This window comes from Eutrigla gurnardus, assembly GCF_963514095.1.
Source record: "Eutrigla gurnardus genome assembly, chromosome: 9".
Classification (NCBI taxonomy): domain Eukaryota; kingdom Metazoa; phylum Chordata; class Actinopteri; order Perciformes; family Triglidae; genus Eutrigla; species Eutrigla gurnardus.
This window is the reverse complement of record NC_139923.1, coordinates 1811499-1832811: the sequence shown is the minus strand read 5'-3', so window position 1 is coordinate 1832811 and position 21313 is coordinate 1811499. Positions and strand designations below refer to the sequence as shown.

Below are 21313 nucleotides of genomic sequence, written 5' to 3'. Positions count from 1 at the left end.
CATGTATATAGTGTTTTTCTTTTGTTTTCATATATTTGTAATATCAATTTCACTTTGTACATAGTTGCACTGTTTTGCACCTTGGGAGGCCAGCTTAAATAAATAGACCATCACCTGATTCCAGACCACGGCATTTTATTTTTACGTTTGAGAAGAACCCCGCCACAACTTGGGTCTTGTCCGTTTTGAATTTAGTCTTGTTGGCCTTGACGTGGGACTCCCAAGTCCTGACTTGGGAGATTGTCTTTGTCTTCATAATGATGGGATTGTGGGTTGTATAGCTCTGGATATTTATCCACCTCAACAACGAATCTCTCCTCATCAATTCTTCGACACATGTGGGAGACAGCAGGGGCAATAGGAAAGGAGGTCAAGCTACCAGAGGACCAGCAAGGACCAGAGAAGAAGAACTGGAAAAAATGATGGCAAAATGGAAATAGAACAGTAGCACGAAGTGTAGCCATAGCTACCCATATGGGGATTGTAGAAAACAATTGGTGTATTTGGCCTTTCGCTTGAATTTGGACTTGTTTGTGTTGAATTTGGTCTTATTGGTCTGGACTTCAGACTTGAATTGGTACTTCATAGCCAAGGCTTGAGACTCACTTTTGAAACAACCTGAATGAAAAGGTAAATGTTACATTCTTGCTTGTTCAGATATGCCATGGTTTGTTTGGCATGGCATATGCATTGAAATCAGTCAGTACTGTAGTGTACAGTTTTCAGAGATTTGTGTCTGAAAGTGACAGCAGAACAGTTGGACAGAAAGAAGGAGCTGAAACTGACAGTAACGCTGTGAAACTGATTCAGCTGATGCATCTCCAGAGGCTCATCACCAGTGGCAGAGACAATTGAGATACTTGTATTTACTTTCCACTTCTACTCCATTACAGTTTAGGGTGAGATATTGTTCTTTTTAACTCCAGCTATTTGATGACTATTCAGATTGTTACTACAAAGTATAAACGATTAAATGATGATATATATAATTATAGATTAAGATAAGACTGTATTGATCCCTATAGGGGGAATTTCATAACCCAGTAAACTACCCAGTAGTTTATAAAGTAATTAAGAGTACATTTGTATGCCAATTTGTACTTTTACTGACACAGTCTGTAGGAGCCAAATTGTGAGTTTTCTGCATATTCATGTCTTTGGTTTGTTTGTGCACACCCCATTTGCAGTGAGGTGGTGGGTGTGTCACTGTGGGCGTGGCCTCCGTGGTTATCAATAGTGGGACTCACCTGTTCACTTCAGCTGTTGGGATCATGCGGGTTGGGTGAGCATGGGGGAGTGGAACTTTCTGTTGACCCCAATTGTTCTTACTTCGTTTAGTTCGTGTTTACAGGTTCTTCTTATTTGAAACAATAAAAGTCTGTAAACACTTACTTTGGTGCGGGTCATTCAGTTTGAACTCCCGGTGCTTCGCAACCCGCGTCGTTGCTTTTAATGGAAAGGAAGCCAGTTAGCCACAAAACACGTGTTGGACCCAAAAGCAACTCGGCCAAACACACAAAGGATGATCTCAGCAACTCACGGGGCAAAAACAAACGTAATACTGGCAGTGATGACGGAGGAGTCCGTATGGAGAAGTCTTTGCGGCTGGTTGAGCCACCAGAGAAACGATCGCCAAAGTTTGTCGGGAGACAGAGAAAGCCAGGCAGCTGTATGGACCGGCAGTAAGACAGCAGGAAGCACACAGGCCTGAATCTTTAACAAGTGCAGAGACTGGCAAGGAAGGGAGGGTGGATCAGGTGGAAGGAATTTTGTCTGTTTGACTGGAGAAAGGAAGGAAGCTGCTTTGTATCTTGTTCGTAAGTCAGAAACTAATTGTAGATTTGGGTTTAGGCATTCTGTGAGTAAAGCTAGTTGTAACATTTAGTCTTGTCTAGATAGCTTGTTGTTTAAATTCTTGTGAAGCTGTGCATACTGAGTGAACAATTCCCTAGTTTCAGCCAGCTCAGCTGTAGTGAATAGACTTGATTGGAGGGAGGGGTCTCAGTCAGAACATAAAGGACAGCCAGTGAAACTCTTTCAAACCACATTTTGTCTGGATAAAGGAAGGAAGCTGCTTTGTATCTTGTTGGTAAGTCAGAAACTAATTGTAGTTCAGTCAGGACCACTTTGTCAAAAATAATCTTTATTTCTTGCAGTTTTATTTGGTGGTATGGTACTGTTCTGGGACTCCCTGCTCTTCCACGCGCTTGCGTGGAAAGCCTGAGGCTTCCTGCCCTTCACGAGCCATCATGAACGGCATAAGCAGGGAGCGCAGCAGCAAAGAAAACCCAGAGCAGAGCAGCCAACATGAATACAATGACAGGAGGAGCTGGGGTGGAGGTGGGTTGCGAAGTGCCATCAGAGGAAGCAGGACGGAGGGTCGGGCAGGAGCTGTTTAAATACCCCGCTCTGAATGCAATTTACCAATAGGGAGCGGACACGCAGAGTCAGCTGAGCCATCAGCTGATCTGTACTGACGGCTAAGCTGTTAGAGCTTGACGTCGTGGCCTGCCGGAACTAACGCTACGCTTGATTTCAGTCAGGACCACTTTGTCAAAAATAATCTTTATTTCTTGCACAGTTTTATTTGGCGGTATGGTACTGTTCTGGGACTCCCTGCTCTTCCACGCGCTTGCGTGGAAAGCCTGAGGCAGGAAGAGCACCTTCCTGCCCTTCACGAGCCATCATGAACGGCATAAGCGGGGAGCGCATGTAGCAAAGAAGGCCCCCCAGAACAACATTGTTCTGGGACCCCCTGCTCTTCCACGCGCTTGCGTGGAAAGCCTGAGGCAGGAAGAGCACCTTCCCGCCCATCATGAGCCATCATGAATGGCATAAGCAGGGGGCGCACAGCGAAAATAAATAAATAAAAATCCCCAAAACGACCATACCGCCAATCCTGGGACCTGCTACAGGAGATGCCAGGAAGCTATCTAGGATGGAGATATTTTCCCTATAAATTTTAATAGGGAATAAACCACACGCTACCTCTTAATAATCACTATAATATAATAAAATATATAATAATAATATAGATGAAACCAATAATGCCTATGAATATTTATTACATCAATATTTACAGTGAGAGGCTCATGGCTATTTGAGCATCTAGAATAGCTCTGTTGCCAGGGCGCACGTAACGTTCGAAAGCAGAAGAAGACCATCTGCCCATAGCTTTAAGGGTGGACACAGGAGCGACCAATGCTGCTGTTGTTGCTGCTCCTATGCGGAACGAATGGGGCGTCTAGCGTTCCGGAGGGAGGCCGCAAAGTTGGCAAAGGAGGCGGAGGCGAGAGGTGAACCAGGCTCGTGACAGGGGTTCCCCTCTCTCCGTGATGAACAGCGGCTCCTGTGGGCTGGCTTGGGCGTGGCCTCTCAGATAGTGGACCATGGAAGACAAAGGACAAAAATCGGAGTTAGTTTGAGATATGATGACTGATGTTCCCCTTCTCTCTCTATCGGTTTTGGAATGTTTTAAGAGGACACAAAAGTAATGACTGTGGACTGATACATCGCCTATGGTGAGGTCTTGAGAAGGATCGAAAGATCGTGAGCGTGTAGTGAATTCTCCGCACCTTAAGAACCCGTAAAAGGCTGTGAGGAAGACAGTTTCTAATAGTGAGTCTGTATATGAATCAAAGCACCCGTTCCTTAAGTGAGAGATTAATTTATGCAGAAGTGGAGGAGTGAAAGGAAGACGAATGTCATTGCCTTGAGGTTTCCCTCTTTTAAAGCCGTTTAGCAGAAGCTTAATGGATGGATTCTCTAGTAAGCTGTTGGTGGATGGGTCCAGGCAACGCAGGTGAAACTGGACACCTGCGAGGAGGCCTTTGATGGAGGACGGCTGCATGTTTCGGGACTCGAAACAGTGAACCAGAAAAGCGCATACAATGAGAATACTTATAGGAAAAATTGCAACAGAGAAGGAAAAACAAAATGTGGTGAAATAGGACCAGGCAGAGTCATACAATTTTAATGTAGACTTCGCTAAACCAGAACGCATATAGCGAGCAGCTGACAGCATGTATTTTTCCAAGGTGGTGTCTAATCTAGCACCGTATGGTGGACAGGGGGGCAAGGCAGGCTGGATGGCGCCGCTTCCGGACACAGACTGTGGAATTTCTGAAATTCAAATCGAGACAGAGCATCAGCAATCTTATTATCCAATCCTGGAATGTGAGCTGCACGAAAGATGAAGTTCCCCAGTACGGATGCCCAGGTAAGGCGTCTTATAAATCTGTTAATAAATGGAATAGAGGAACGCCCTTTGTTGATAATGTGGACAGCCGCTTCATTGTCACAAAAGAAAATTATTTTCTTCCTGGACCAGGATTTTCCCCAGAGAAGACAAGCTATAACAATTGGGTAAATTTCCATTAGCGCAGAAGAAGAAGCGCTGGCTGGCAGAGATGACAATTCTTTTGGCCATACATCGGCAAACCACTGATCAGGGCTCCAGACTAACTTTTTGCATTGGTTGCACTGGTGCGCCTAACTTTTTTTTTTAGGTGCACCAGCACAAAATTTAGGTGCACCCACATTTTTCATCGCGTCGCCTTTAACGCCAAAAAGTCACCTTTTTATCGCTCTCCTTTTACATAATGACACCCCCTTATGGCCTAGGTTAACTGCAGCACCATCAGCACCCAGAGCAACCATTTTCTCCAGCCAATCTGCACACTGATGCCCAAGCGCAGTAAATGCTTGCTTTGTGGCAGCATAAATTCCTCAAGAATAAAAAGATCATACAGGTCACTAGTCTATAGATTGCAAATGGAAAACTGTTTATGTGATCTTAGCCTAGCCTAATTATATTTTTACTTAGGCTATTCATTTTTAATAATAATATTAGGAATAGGCTACTATACAATTTCCTATTCATGATCTCTCATGCTGTAATGTGGGCCTTCAAACACTGTGCGTGTCCATGCTCCACCGGACATGTCCAATTAACATGTTGACCGGACTCCCTTTATGCAAAATGCAGCAGTAGACAATAACGCACTCCTTCGTAGAGACGTCTGTGTCGCCGTCAATCATGAATGACGTGTACGTGGCGTTTCCAACCTCCGCAGCTGTCTTGTTCTTTAGTGTGTCGGCATTTTTTTCATCAGAATAATTTCGGACTTAAATTTAGTGAACGGCAACTCCTCCTTTGCAATATTGTATGCAACGTTGAATTTTATAATCATTTCAGATTCCTCAGCGGACCTGATTGATACAGCCTGACGCTGAAATGCAGCTGGATCAGGGGCCACTTTATTAACACACTTATCACGGCATGTAGTATGCTTTTTGGACATATTGCGCTTTTTCAATGTCTGGATACGAAATGTTGTTGACTCCTCCACAAACGCACTATTACCGGCCAAATGCTGACCGCACTCCCGACAATAAATGCAGTGCATTGATTCCCTTTCTTCATCGTACATCAGCCAGGGAAATTGCTTCAACCAGTCCTGTCTGAAGGCATATTTTTGGGCTTTTTAATTAGTCTCGGGGCGAGGCTTTCTGCCTCTCTTCATTTTCAAAGAAAATCGAAGCGCTCAGCGTCGAAGCGCTCAGAGTACCTGCTCTGCTCGCTCGCATTTTCGAACTGACACAATTTACAGCAGTGGAAAGGACCACAGCCAATCAGAGGCTAGGACCCACCCGAGCTCTGTCTCTTATTGGTTTAGACCACGATACCGTCAGGAGAACATAAAGAGATGCTGCGCTTATGATTTTTTTTTACCCGAGCAGCGTTAGGTGCACCAGTGCGACCTACAATTTTTTTCAGTCGCACTCATAAAAATTTTGGTCGCATATGCGACCAAAATGGTCGCACTCTGGAGCCCTGCTGATTATTAAAGAACCCCCCAAAACCCACCGAAGGAGCTGCATCGGTGAATAGTCTAATGGCCAAAGATGATTCAGTATTATCGTTATAGAAAAACGAGATGCCATTCCATTTCTCGAGCAACAAAGACCAAAACCGGAGCTCTGATCCGGACCCTTCATCCAGAGTTACTGTGTCATGAAGCTTTTCAACTGATTTTGAGAGGTCGAGAAGCCTGGCTATGAATGAACGGCCCTGAGGAATCACGCGCATGGCGAAATTGAGATGACCTAGGAGGGAGAGCAGATCCCTTTTTGAAATGGATTTTGAAACTTGTTCTTTCATGACCTCTCTGATGCGGTTTAATTTCTCAAGAGGCAGGGAAGCTTGCATGAGAACGCTGTCTAATTTGATACCTAGAAATTCGATGGCTTGAAGTGGACCTGAAGTTTTTTCCTCAGATAATGGGACTCCCAGGTTTTTAAAAGTATCTTTAAGAGTGGTGATAGCGTGATCTGGCTTGGCGTGAGGATAATCTACAAGCAAAAAATCATCTAACAGGTGAAGCACGAAAGGCAGCTTGCAATTATTTAAGAGAATCCAGCAAAGAGCTTCGGACAATGTGTCGTAAATTTTTGGACTGCTGCGACACCCAAAGGTAAGCCTAACTGCGAAATACAATTTATCTCTCCATTTCGCACCAAACAGATGCCATTGGGAAGGGTGTAAAGGCATGACTTTAAATGCATCTGTGATGTCAGCCTTTGATAACCATGCTCTTCTACCTGCTTGTTTAATGAGCTTAATGGCATGGTCAATCGAGGCATAATACAGAGAAAAAGGCTGAAGTGGAATAAGACTGTTCACACTTTGAATTACATCATGATGAGGAGCTGATAAATCTATGATACGACGCTTTTTTCCAGAATATTTCCGGGTAGCGACGCCTATGGGGTTGATGCGTGATACGGGGAAAGGGGATTTATCCAGAGGTCCAATCATGAAACCTTTCCTGACTTCTTTTTCCAACAGCGTGTCAACAATTTCAGGCTCTTTCAAAGCAGACTGCAGATTACTACATGAATGGGACATTTTAGGCAACCACAATAAACCGGCCATAAATCCTTGAACCAGTCCAGTTAACAGATAATTCACAAAGCAGCGGTTTGGATGGTTCTTTAAAGCCTTCCCCAGCTCAGCCACGTTGATTGGGGTTGAAGGTTTTATTTTTGCTTTCCCTTCCTCGCAAGGCGGGTTCGTCTGGGGCACACAGACTTTGGATGACCGTCCCCGCAAAAGCTGCAAGCATGAACATATTTACATTTTACAAATCTGCACACATTCTCATTGAAATTATGGCACATGGGAGTCCAAAAGGGTGTCACCTTAGACTCATCGGTTTTTTGACCTGCCGGCGGATGGACTGCAGCCACAGATTTGGGACACATATTGGAAGAGTGTGAGAAAGAGCCGCAAATGGAGCAGGAAAGAGCTTGGCGGCCAGTGCAATGCCTGCTGATTAAAGCTAAGTCGACTACAGCCCAGTCCAGTCTTTGGTTAAACCTCTGAATGAACATGGCAGCCTTGGCAGAGAATGACTTATGATATTCATAAAACAGAGTTCCACCGTATGTCATGGCGAGATCTGCGATGATGGCCAGATAGGTGTCCAATTCTGCTCGACGAGATGGATAGACTTCACAGATTATATCTCGGAACACACCAAAAGCAACGGTAAATTCTGCTAGAGTCAGAGTTTTTGAAAGTCTAGGGTCACTATCCTTCAATATCACAGACACATCACCGCAATCTACCACACGCTTATCACGAACATCCGAGCACAGCAGGATTTTCACTAAATTGACATCGTTACCTGCGAGGATCTGGCTTCTCAAATTGTAGGAGATAGCAGCAGCAGGAGGATAGAAAGGCACACCGGTGGAGATTGGGACGGCACTACCCAGAATCCTGCGCAGGATAGAGATGCCGTCGGCGGGCGCCGGAGTGACGTCACTGGCCAGCGTCGAGGAAGAGGCAGCAGGTTCCCGGGATGTAAACACGGCGGTCTGGAACGCAGAGCTGGAGGATGGAACGGCGGCGGCTTCTAGGGTCTGGATCCTTGAATTCATGCTGGAAAGGGACGACTGAATGGACGACAGCGCTGCCAAGATAGCGTTGTTTGCTGGAGCTGAGGAGGCGACTGCTGAGGTCGGGGCCCTGGCTCTTTTGGCCGACGGTGCAGCGGCTGGAGTCGGAGCGACTGCTGATTTCTGGGAGCAGTTTTTTCGTTTTGCCGGCGCTTTCCGAGGAGCGGAGACAGGAGGAGCGGAGACAGGAGCAGCGGAGACAGGAGCAGCAGAGACGGGAGCAGCAGAGACGGGAGGAACGGAGACAGGACGCCGATCGACTGGTGGAAACCCAGCAAGATTCAGGAACAGCGCAAACAGTTCCCGGTGGGACGCTCCGACCGGAGCGGTAACGTCGTTGCTGAACAGGAACTCCAACAGTTTAGGAATTGGCCAGTCTTCAATTGATGGTGCGTTTCGGCCGTTACCTTTTCGTGCTATTCGAGAGCTTCGACGGAGGGAAGAAAGGGCCCTCTCATCTTCGATGGCTTCCTCTGATTCAGAGATCTGAAGCGGCTCCAACGTGAAACCGTCGGTTTGCCACGGATCTTCATCATCGTGGACAAGGGGCGACGACATCAGGAGCCACAGGGTAAGTACGAACACGAGCAAATTTTTCTTCATACGGGAGCTTTGCGAAGTGCCATCAGAGGAAGCAGGACGGAGGGTCGGGCAGGAGCTGTTTAAATACCCCGCTCTGAATGCAATTTACCAATAGGGAGCGGACACGCAGAGTCAGCTGAGCCATCAGCTGATCTGTACTGACGGCTAAGCTGTTAGAGCTTGACGTCGTGGCCTGCCGGAACTAACGCTACGCTTGATATTTGGGTTTAGGCATTCTGTGAGTAAAGCTAGTTGTTACATTTAGTCTTGTGTTGATAGCTTGTCTAAATTATTGTGAAGCTGTGCATACTGAGTGAACAATTACCTAGTTTCAGCCAGCTCAGGTGTAGTGAATAGACTTGATTGGAGGGAGGGGTCTCAGTCAGAACATAAAGGACAGCCAGTGAAACTCTTTCAAACCACATTTTGTCTGGATAAAGGAAGGAAGCTGCTTTGTATCTTGTTGGTAAGTCAGAAACTAATTTTAGATTTGGGTTTAGGCATTCTGTGAGTAAAGCTAGTTGTTACATTTAGTCTTGTGTTGATAGCTTGTCTAAATTATTGTGAAGCTGTGCATACTGAGTGGGCAATTACCTAGTTTCAGCCATCTCAGCTGTAGTCAATAGACTTGATTGGAGGGAGGGGCACCAGTCTGCGCATGAGGTAAACTGAGCACTTAAAAGGTTGTCACTACAGCGTCAGCTGCAGCGTCGGACAGCAGAACAAAGACAAGGGAGTCTATCTGCGGGAGTTCATCAAGGAAGTCCATTGAGGTAGGCATAACATCTCAACCCCCTCCCTTCGCAGCCATGTGTCCTATCCCAGTCAGGACATCAAACTGGAGAAGATTTTACCAGAGACCCTTCGCTCAAGGCTGTAACCCATCCAATCTCTGCTACCCACCATTCTCCACAGGTAAGGAACTTGAAGTACTAGGGGGGCTGTGGAACTGCCAGTCTGCAGTCAAGAAGGCGGACACCATTTCAGCCTATGCTATTATTGTAAAATATATTTATTATGCACAGAATTTGTAACAGACGTGATCTTTGCATGTTGTGAAAATAATCTCAAAGAGGATTAAAAACTCAATCCATGCATGAAACGAATCAGATTAGATTTAGATATGCATGTAAGATTAAGATGCACTTGTTGGTGAACACCTGTTTTCCAGCACAGAGAAGCTTCTTACACAGCTGTCGTGGAAAACCTCTCTGATTCGTTGTCAGACTGCTTGTAAATTCAAAAGGCTGCATTCATGCACAATTTGAATTTCCAGGATCAACCATGTTCTTTGAATATTGAGGGGACTCAGAGCAGCGGTCATCTCCAGCTCGGCCGTGCATCTCCTCACTGCTTCGGCTCTCCGCTCTCTGTTCAAGGCTCACTTATTACAGCCGTGCAGACGTGCCATAAGTCTTTACTGCCGGAGCAAACGTCTCCCCCTGGACGGATCCCCCGCCACCCTCCTGCTATTAAAATTAAATTGGATTTCATTTATAAGCTCCTATTAATTTAGAGTAGTCTTGTCTGTTGAAGGAGGTTTCAGTCTAGCAGTTGGTTCCCTCCTCTCATATCCCTCTCTGCTTTCGGGCCGCTGTCGTGATCGCAGAGCTCTCAGAACCCTAAGACTGCATAGTTTTGTGCACATAAACGCTGAAGATGTCTCTCTGTTATTTAATCAATGCTAATGAGGTGAACTTAAATGTATTTTTTTTATGTTAATAGGTTAGTTATAAGAAACGTGTCTCATTTCATATTCCCATAATCTTGCCTGGCAGCAAGGACAAACTGCCAGACCTTTGGTTTGAAAAAGTACAGGAGAGACACGGAGAAAAGTTTACCAACCCTTGCTGTTCCTTCTGCTGCAACATCTCAACGCGTGCTATTTTCTGTCAGAATTGTGCCTCATTAGTGGCAGAGCCTAAAAATGATTAATGAGTCTATCGATCACTTTAATTTCAACTCCTGTCATGAAATCCCAGTGGATTAATCTAACAGAAGCATATCATATGGAAACTCGAGGAATTTGCCAAGAGGGGGGGGGAAAAGCATCTCAACATAATATAAAAATGTAATTTGATTTAATCACAACATAGGAACAGATCCCTCTCTAAAAATGATGACATGGTTCTTGAAACATTGAGTAGCTGAATCCTGAATGCATCACCCAGAAAAGTCATTAACATTAGTGTTTTTGAGCACATCACAACTTCACGTGCAGGCTACAAACCAAACCAAATGCTTTCAGAAAGGGACACACCCCTGTGTACATCAGTGGAGCTGAAGAAGAGCAAGCCAACCGTTTTAAATTCCTTGGAACAGAAATCACAAACATGACATGACCATCACACATCTCTATCATGGTGGGGAAAAAAGCTCCTAAACGGCTGTTTTTCTACTGGAAACTGGAACCAGCACAAAACACACATGGTTGTTCTGGAGGTTTTGATCGTATCTCGTGACGGTGAGGTGTTTCATTATTTTTTGGTGACTGATCAGCCGACACCGCTCTGTCTCTGTTCCAGGGTTGGAGAAAGTGGGCCGTGACTCCACCTACGAGCAGGAGGGGAAGGTTCAGTTTGTGATGGACGCTGTGTACGCCATGGCCCACGCTCTGCACCACATGCATCGCGACCTCTGTGCCGGATTCCCAGGCCTCTGCCCACGCATGGCTAACATAGACGGCAAGGAACTCCTGGCCCACATCCGCGCCGTCGGCTTCAATGGTAGGAGCTGCTTTGTCAGCATCATCAGTAGCTCACATGTGTTGTGTATTTTGGGTTTCTACTCAAAAGTGTGTGCATGCTTTAATATTCAAAATAATATACCTGTATTCGTCCTCTGTCTTAAACGCTTTGTCTACATCAGCACCTCTTTACACTCATGAGAAGGTCAAGTCTGCTCTGTAGGTAAGCCGTAGGTGGAGATCCTCAGCTCCTCAGAAGATGTTCAAGATGACCGTAGTGTTACAATGAACTGAACATGGCATGAAAACACACTGCAAAAGCCTATGCACACTGAGTCCGTTTTTGTGCAAACGTGATTGACACAATGGGAGGTTGTAATTATTTTGCAACAGTTTCAAACTAAGAAAATGTACTCAGTTTGAAAAGGTTTTGGATTTTTTTGGCACAATGACCTGCCAGTAGAGTTTGGCCTTGCTGTTCCGCTGGTCCCCACTCCACCACACTGCTGAGCCTGGGCCAGCTGTCTGGAAGGGAGGCACGGTAGAACCAGAACCAGGACTGCTGCATAAATGAGAGGTTTTCTTAAAGGTCTCTGGTGCTCGGGAACACTAGCGCATTTGTCCACAGGGACAGCCCAAATTAAATAAGGATCCTCAGTAGCCTATCCTAGTAGCTTCAAGTAACATCTTCAACGCAGGACTTTTACAGTACTTGTAATGGAGTATTTTTACAGTGTAGTGTACTTTACTTTAATTCAGTAAATGATCTTAATACACCTCTGATTCTAGGACAGGTATATATTATTATCTATAGAGATACAAAAAGGCATGTACCACCAAACTATATATGGAGCTGGCCAGTAGATCAGACTGGGTTTGTACTGACAGCCTCAAGTGTCGAGTGTGATAAACACTTTTTGAAATACCAAACACTGCTTCCCATGACCTGTCCCTGGATAAATAACATTATAAGTAAATAAGTTATACATAAATATATATAAAAGAGCTTCCACCCTCCCAACACATAAATATATGGTGCATCACCTAAACTGGCATATAAGAGTTGAAGGTGCAGCCCTAATATGAAGTCTACATGACTTGTGATGGAGACATTTGGTTGGCTGTGAATTTGAATAATCACTGCCTCTACAGTCAACAACCCTGTCGTTTTCTGTTAAAGTACAGACAAGTTCTCAGCTTCTCCACACTTTTCTGACAAATATTTGTCTTTGAATTCCTCCACATTCCCACGCACATGTGAGCCATGATTGAGATTCCAAGATCCAAGCAAATCTTCATCAGGAATGAGGAGGCAGGTGATTGACTGGAGTCATGAGGTTCCTGTTGCAAAACAATTGGGGAAAAGATGTGCAAATTTAGTAGGAAGATGTGCAAAAAGACGAGATGATTCAGGAAGAAAAAGAAGATGATGAATACATTATTAAACATCCCGAACTTCATCACACATCTTTTCACATTAAGCATTCTGTTATGTCTTTCCTTCATTGCTCCGCCTCGCTATCATCTTCATCTTCTTGCTCATCATGGCGGCCGACCTCCCGGCAGGCGAAGGCCTTTGTCAGCAGGAAGTGTGAATGCTGACGCCATCATCAGGGAATCGTCCCGCTCATTATTGAAGACCAAATATGGTTTTTATTTCCTATTGGTTTTTTTTCATATTCATTATTGTCAGCTCAGTGGGAGCTGCTAGAATCTGATGATCTGTCTGCTTTCACATAACTAATAAGTGATTGAGGCAAAGGAATTGTTAGTCCCAGGGTTGCTGCTGTTCCTCATTTTTTGTAACCAGTGTAGCGTTAAATAATTGGCAATCTAGCTAACTAGCCAGTATACTAGTCTGCCAGCTAGCCAGTTTGCTAATTTGCCTACTCTAATCTTGCACGTTACAGAAAATGAGCCAAAGTCATCAGTCATCTAAGGATAGCAATGTGCTTTCCTACAGTGTGATGTGAGTGTGTGGATGAAGCGTTAAAGTGTCAGTCGGTAAGATTTGAGATGTGTTGCTTTTAGCGGCCTCTGTGGCGGTAGCTGGAACTGCAGGCGAGCCTATGGGACTCATCTCCCTCACCAATAGTGTCCACTGTCTCTCATCTGCGTGATGCCTTCAAATGCTCCACACTGAAAGGAGGTCCGTGGTTTCCCCTCATTGGCAGTACAAGCACTTTCATTAGTGGTCACATGATCAACCACCATTGTTTCTCTGGTTCTCTGCACTTGGTGATATCGCTACTTCACTGCTAGTCGTTATGGCAAACGGCACCTCAGTGAGTCCATTACTAGGCATAAGCTGGTTTACTTAAGTGGCCCGCATCAACATCCTGCTACCTTGATTTTGCAGGTGGCTGTGGCTCAGAGGTAGAGCGAGTCGTCCTCCAATCGGAATCCTTGGGAAAGATACTGAACACCCCAATTGCCCCCGATGCTGTGCCATCGGAGTGTGTGAACGGGTGAAAGTGACTGAATGTAGGCTAAAGCGCCTTGAGTAGCATTTGAATGACAATGTCCCTTCTACACCTAATTCATTATTTTATTTCCTTTCTTCATTGTATACTTGTATTAAGACAGATCATCCCATCCGCCTATAAAACACTTTGGGTCAATTCCTCTTGTTTTTAAAAGTGCTGTATAAATAAAGTTACTCGGGTTACGCCCCTTGAAATATACATAAAAAGGATATTTTATGATTACTTGGTTTTCTTCCCTTCCTGCCAGTGTTCATGTGAGATGAACCTTCTCTCTCAGGTTGAATCAAGGCCGTCCGTGGGTTTCACAACAGCTTTGATGAAGCTCATTTAAACCCCTCTGGCTTGTGAATGGCCGTCTTTCTTTTCATGACTCTGCGAGGACAATTTCTCTCATTGAAAGTGGTAAAGAAAAGAAAAAATCACACGTTCCACAGTTTTCACTTTCTTCTTCACTCAAGCTGAATCTGACTTTTTATTTTTTCAAAGTAAGTGTTAATCCTCCCAGCGACCATTTAATTACATAAGATAATCACATAATAACCGCTTGATTCCCTCACAAAATGACAAGAGACACTAAGAGAAGGGAAATAAGCACCAATGGAAGTGTAGCGGGGGGATTATGCAACCGTCTTGTAGGGGTAAATGTAGTGCTCCCTTACCTTGGACGATCCGAGTGATCCGAGTCCCCGTCCCCAATACAATTAGCCTCAGTACCCACGACTGTAGGTATGTTTGTGCCTATCTTGCTCAGTACAGTGGACAGAAAACACCATAAGATGTGGTGAGGTGGGCTTCAGGATTTAACTCTGACACACCTATAATGTATGCATAAACCCTCCCTCTCCAAAATCTAACAGCATGAGTGAGACGCCCCTACTCCAAGGTAAGTTAAACCACAAAACACATGAGATCTATGGAAGTAAGAAAAGTTATTTTCAGAGATTTCTTTCCCACAAACAGTTTTTACCGCCAGGCCATCAGGCTTCTCAACCAGCAACACTAACTCTGTTGATCATATTGATCACATGAACACTTCTGTACATGAAATGCACATGCCCTTTAATTAAGCGGCACATTCCACTTTTACCCAAAACAACAAAGAAAATAATGACTCGACTTTGGCATTCACAAATATCTTTTCAGAACTTCAATAACCAAAGAAAGTATTGTTTTAACTTCAAGATGAATTCTCAGGATTAAATCACCATACTTTCACTTCAAAGAACCTCACCTTGTGAAGAATATGAGATTATTTGAACATATATTTTTATCAGTGTATGCTCCACTGTTGCAAACAAACTATAGAAAATATTCACCTTGACCAAAAACATGGTGTGAACACTTTATTTTAACTTGTCAGTTCAATCAATGACCATAAGTACACTTTTCACAGTTTCATAAATACCACTCAGTAGAGATGAGAGGATTCACGGGAAGATGTCTCTGGATGGCAGGGAGTTTTTCCTCTTCTCGAGAGTGTGTTTATATGTTTCACGAAGCACAAAGTGCCGGTTCACACAATGGTCCAGTCCGGTCTATGCTCCAGCGATCCACACTTTACTAGAATTCAGCTCTTAGAATAACGCCAGTCAAAAGAAGAAACCTTGATTTCTCAATGGTAACTCGTCTCCTCTTGAAACTCGAACATGAAGGTTAACACACATAGAAATAAAACAACATTCCTATTCAAATCCTTGTAGTAGAATGGTCTGAGTGGCATCATTTTTATGTGTACCGTTGACCCTGCAACCAATGCAGCAGGACCCCTCCGTAGAAACTAAACCTACATGCAGCGAGTCGTGAACTCACGAGGTGAAGTTTTACAGAAAGACTAGCAGTGGAGTAGGAATATCACAATAAAAATGTAACAACTTAATACTACATCCACACAACCTTATCACACTGTAGAAAAGCTGTCATCAGATGAGTGACAACTTTGTTTGGCTCATTTTCTCTAACAAGTGATACATTGCGGGGGGGTTATCTCAGGAGGTAGAGCTTGTTGGCTGGCAACTGCAAGACTGCCAGTTCGATCCCCGGCTCCTCCTAGCTGAGTGCCTGGTGTCCCTAAGCAAGACCCTAATTGCTCCTGACGAGCTGGCTGTCGCCCTGCGTGGTTGACTCCGCCGTTGGTGTGTGAATGTGTGCGTGAATGGGTGAATGTTATTCATTCCTGTAAAGCGCTTTGGATGAAAGCGCTATATAAATGAGGACCATTTACATTCTCTCACACTTCACCACTCCTCCCATCCCTTCACTGAGTACCAGTACGCATCCGATTCAAGACGCCCGTACTTATATACCGTGCTGCTCACGGATCAGGCCCAGCTTACATCCAGGACATGTAACCTCAAGGCCTTTACACACTGAGTCCTTTTTTTGTCCGAAATTATCGCACGTTAAAAAATAATAAGAACCTCATGTTGTGTCAATCACATTAGTTATTTGTCTATTGACGCTAGAATCAGAAAGGCATTCTTCTTATTTGTCAAAACCTAATGATCTTGAAAAAGTCTTGTTCTTGATTATTTTAATTATTAGTCCTACTCCTTTATGTTTGTAATACATAATGTTTGTGTCTGTTTTCATGTGTAATTTCTTATGTCTTAACACTATCAGTTGTGGTTGTTCACACACTGCGATGCACATTGTTCTTCCAGCTGGAATGAAATGTGCTGTATAAATCAGGCTTGCCTGCTTGCTACATTACCCACCATGCCACTCGAGCACCAGAAGTTTGGTCAGCAACTTGGGTGTGTTCTGCTATAAGCGGATGATGTTGTCTGTTGCCCGCAGCAGAATAAGAGGAATGAGTGGTAACCGCCTTGTCTTATCATATTAACCTGAGAGTCTGCTTTGTGATGATGATGGTAATCTGCCCGTCTACAGTAATGTGATTGGTCGATACATGTAGGTTCATTATGGTGGCTGTGGGTCATAGTGTGTCCTGATGGGGACAGTGGCTCCTGGCCTGATGGACCCTTCAGCATGAAAAGGGCATGTCAGCTGCAGGCCTTTGGCTTTGTTGCTCTGAAGCGCCCTGTGTGTCTGCACTTATCTATGACCACGAATGTACCTGGTGGATTGTGGGTAAGAGCTGGCCCTGTAGAAGAGTGACGCTGCTGTTTCTTTACTGCAGAGCTACTCTCAAAGGAAAGCTATGATGATGCTTCTTCTATAATATCATGCACAACATGACTTTTTGTTTGCTTTTTCAATATCAGTGCCACTGTTGTTTTTCTATTTTAGTTGACTTTTATTATTTATAAGTTATGACTTGTTATTACATTTGTTTAGTTTTTATAATTTCTGTATTATGTGCTGGTGTAAGCATTACCTTTTATACACTTTATATTTTACCCTTGTTTTTAATCTCATGTTTTTGCAATTTACTTTTTTCTACTTTAGTTCACTTATTTTATCAAATTAATGTTACTCTTATTGCTGTTCTATTTTAGCATTACACACAAAGTATTACTCCTTATGCCTTTATATTTTTAAAATTCTCTGTTTATATATAGTTTTATCGCTTCATAAAGTTGTCTTACAGTATATCTTACTATAGTTTATTTTGCGAAGTAAAAGTAGCAAGTAAATGTTCCAAATATATTTAAAGTACTAAAAGTAAACTAAACTATTGTGCATAAAAATGTTTCCTATCGGTGTTTAATTTTCATTATATATATATATATATATATATATATATATATAGATGTATATATATATATAAATGTATATATATATACACTCAACAAAAATATAAACGCAACACTTTTGTTTTTGCTCCCATTTTTCATGAGATGGACTTAAAGATCTAAAATTCATTCCAGATACACAATATTACCATTTCTCTCAAACATTGTTCACAAATCAGTCTAAATGTGTGATAGTGAGCACTTCTGCTTTGTTGAGATAATCCATCCCACCTATACAATAAAAGGCCACTCTGAAATGTGCAGTTTTGTCTCACAGCAAAATGCCACAGATGCCACAAGCATTGAGGGAGCGTGCAATTGGCATGCTGACAGCAGGAATGTCAACCAGATCTGTTGCTCGTGCATTGAATGTTCATTTCTCCACCATAAGCCGTCTCCAAAGGCGTTTCAGAGAATATGGCAGTACATCCAACCGGCCTCACAACCGCAGACCACGTGTAACCACACCAGCCCAGGACCTCCACATCCAGCAGGTTCACCTCCAAGATCGTCTGAGACCAGCCACCCAGACAGCTGCTGAAACAATTGGTTTGCATAACCAAACAATTTCTGCACAAACTGTCAGAAACCGTCTCAGGGAAGCTCAACTGCATGCTCGTCGTCCTCATCGGGGTCTTGACCTGACTCCAGCTCGTCGCCGTAACCGACTTGAGTGGGCAAATGCTCACATTCGATGGCGTCTGGCACGTTGGAGAGGTGTTCTCTTCACGGATGAATCTTGGTTTACATTGTTCAGGGCAGATGGCAGACAGCGTGTGTGGCGTTGTGTGGGTGAGCGCTTTGCTGATGTCAATGTTGTGGATCGAGTGGCCCATGGTGGTGGTGGGGTTATGGTATGGGCAGGCATCTGTTATGGACGAAGAACACAGGTGCATTTTATTGATGGCATTTTGAATGCACAGAGATACCGTGATGAGATCCTGAGGCCCATTGTTGTGCCATACATCCATGAACATCACCTCATGTTTCAGCAAGATAATGCACGGCCCCATGTTGCAAGGATCTGTACACAATTCTTGGAAGCTGAAAATGTTCTTGCATGGCCAGCATACTCACCGGACATGTCACCCATTGAGCATGTTTGGGATGTGCTTGACCGGCGTATACGACAGCGTGTACCAGTTCCCACTAATATCCAGCAACTTCGCACAGCCATTGAAGAGGAGTGGACCAACATTCCACAGGCCACAATTGACAATCTGATAAACTCTATGCAAAGAAGATGTGTTGCACTGCATGAGGCAAATGGTGGTCACACCAGATACTGACTGGTTCTGAGTCCCCAGACCCCCAATAAAGCAAAAAAATGCACATTTCAGGGTGGCCTTTTATTGTGGACAGTCTAAGGCACACCTGTGCACTAATCATGATGTCAGATCAGCATCTTGATGTGGCACACCTGTGAGGTGGGATGGATTATCTCAGCAAAGCAGAAGTGCTCACTATCACACATTTAGACAGATTTGTGAACAATGTTTGAGAGAAATGGTAATATTGTGTATCTGGAATGAATTTTAGATCTTTAAGTCCATCTCATGAAAAATGGGAGCAAAAACAAAAGTGTTGCGTTTATATTTTTGTTGAGTGTATATATATATATATATATATGATGTTTCTGGAATAATGTTCCTGGATTTTATGATGCATCATATTCTATAAGATCGTCATCTGTCCTGTGAGAACCATGTACCTTTAAAAAATAAAAAAAGCCTTATTTCCAGCTTTGTGATGATGCATTTTCCAGCTGACCCAAGCGTTGTTCATTTAGCTTAAGAAGTTGGTTTCTATAAAGGTTTTATCACATTCAACATCAACACATCTGGAGATACATGGTTTTTACTCAAAAAGGTACAACTAATCTGAAAGGTAACTAAAGCTGTCAGAGAAATGTAGTGGAGTGAAAAGTACAATATACTCTGAGATGTAGTTGAGTGTAAGTATATTACATAAATACTCAAGTAAAGTATCTGAATTTATACTTAAATACTTGAGTAAATGTACTTCAGGGGATGAGCTTTCAACACTTTCAGACACTACAACATGCCAGCTTAAAGAGCATCCATGATAAATAATAATGTCACGTATATGTCCAGGGCTTTTATTGTGAAAGTTAAGTATATGCTGCCATTGTCGAGGTGGGTTATATAAGCACCGCTTATCTGGTGTCGAGTCGTAGAGGCAATAGCTTTAGCAGGGGACCCCAAACTTCCCTTTTCCGGGCCAAATTGGCCAACTCTGACTGGGGGATCCCGAAGCATTCCCAGGCCAGTGTGGAGATATAGTCTCTCCACCTAGTCCTGGGTCTGCCCTTGTGGCCTCCTCCCAGCTGGTCGCACCTGAAACACCTCCCTAGGGAGGCGCCCAGGGGGCATCCTTACCAGATGCCCGAACCACCTCAGCTGTCTCCTTTCCACGCAAAGCATTGTGGGATACTTATAGTCCACTATATATACATGTATAAGTAATCATTCTCACTAAACTTTCACTTTTAGGGTTAGGTTTAATAAAACATCATCATGGTTTGTCATAAATTGACTATGAAATTGAAATGAAACAAAAACTACTACAAAAACGACTTTGCTCACACAGGACACTCACGTCAGACTCTTGGTAAAAGCCTTGTTTTCAGACCCGTCCACCACGCAGACCTCCTTCCTGACCTTCTGCAGACTTGTTATAAATTTGTGAAGTCGAGTAAATGTGATCCACAACTATATCGAATTACCATAAATCCTCTAATACTGGCCTGTATTCTATTACCGGCCGGTCTCGCTGTCGGCGGAGGTAAATAACGGCCGGTCTCTAATGGAGGCCAGGGCAAGTGTAAAATGGTAAATGGCCTCATTTATATAGCGCTTTTGTCCAAAGCACTTTACAGGAAATGACTGACATTTACCCATTCACGCACTCATTCACACACCGACGGCGGAGTCAACCACGCAGGGCAACAGCCAGCTCGTCAGGAGCAATTAGGGTGAGGTATCTTGCTCAGGGACACCAGGCACTCAGCTAGGAGGAGCCGGGGATCGAACCGGCAATCGGCAATCTTGAGGTTACCAGCCGACCCGCTCTACCTCCTGAGCTAAACCCCCCTCCAGTGTCCACAGGCAGCGTTATTTCCACGCTTCCCATTCATTGTCAGCCGTGCATTGCCTTTGCGTCGTGGATATTTTGGCTGAAGGTACGTGTCCACAGGCAGCGTTATTTCCATGCTTCCCATTGTCTATATTAGAGGATTTACGGTATGTAAGAAGCCCTGCAATGCCTTCACGTCGCGGCGAGTGTCGGGAGACAGGGGGGCCGCCGCCTCCTGCAAGCTCTCGAAAATCTTTTAAACTGACTGTTGTCAATCTAAAATAAAGACAGATTCAGCAACTGCATAGCTTATTTCTCGCATAAAATGTTTTCTTGTTAACTATTGTCGTAAAATAAGAGAAAGTTTCCAAACGAGCCGCCATGTTTCTCGGTTTGAAATCCGGGAGCAGACAGGACAGCTGTGAAAGCGTTCGTCCAATCAGGTGCAGCCATGAAGTGTGCACGTGATTGTATGAAGGAGAGCGCCTGTCAATTATCCTCCTAGTGGCAGCCCACCAAGCATGCAATACTGGCAAGCGGTAAACGTTGTTTACGGTAATATGGCAGCTTGGAGCACCTAGTATTTTATAGGTTCAAAAAGACACAAAATCTTGTTTTTATTCATTCTACTGGTAGTCTGTTTTGCTCAAATAGAAATAAAGGCCTGTCTCTAATTCTGGCCGTCCTTCCAATAAAGCCCTGGGCTGCGATGCCGATGACCAGACTGCACCTTGTCACTGAGCATCTGAACGCATCTTAACAGTGTCAGTTATCTAAATCCTATTCTCTCCAGTAGCATCCAC

At 44.0% G+C, this 21313-nt stretch overlaps 1 protein-coding gene across 1 annotated transcript in view; it reads left to right on the top strand.

Annotated features, from left to right (window-relative positions):
* grm8b (glutamate receptor, metabotropic 8b) overlaps positions 1-21313 on the top strand; it is a 289477-nt gene that overhangs the window by 196697 nt on the left and 71467 nt on the right. Inside the window, exon 6 of the mRNA XM_084018186.1 lies at positions 11073-11273. Within this exon, the coding sequence (XP_083874312.1) occupies positions 11073-11273 (201 nt within the window). The remainder of the gene's footprint in view (positions 1-11072; positions 11274-21313) is intronic.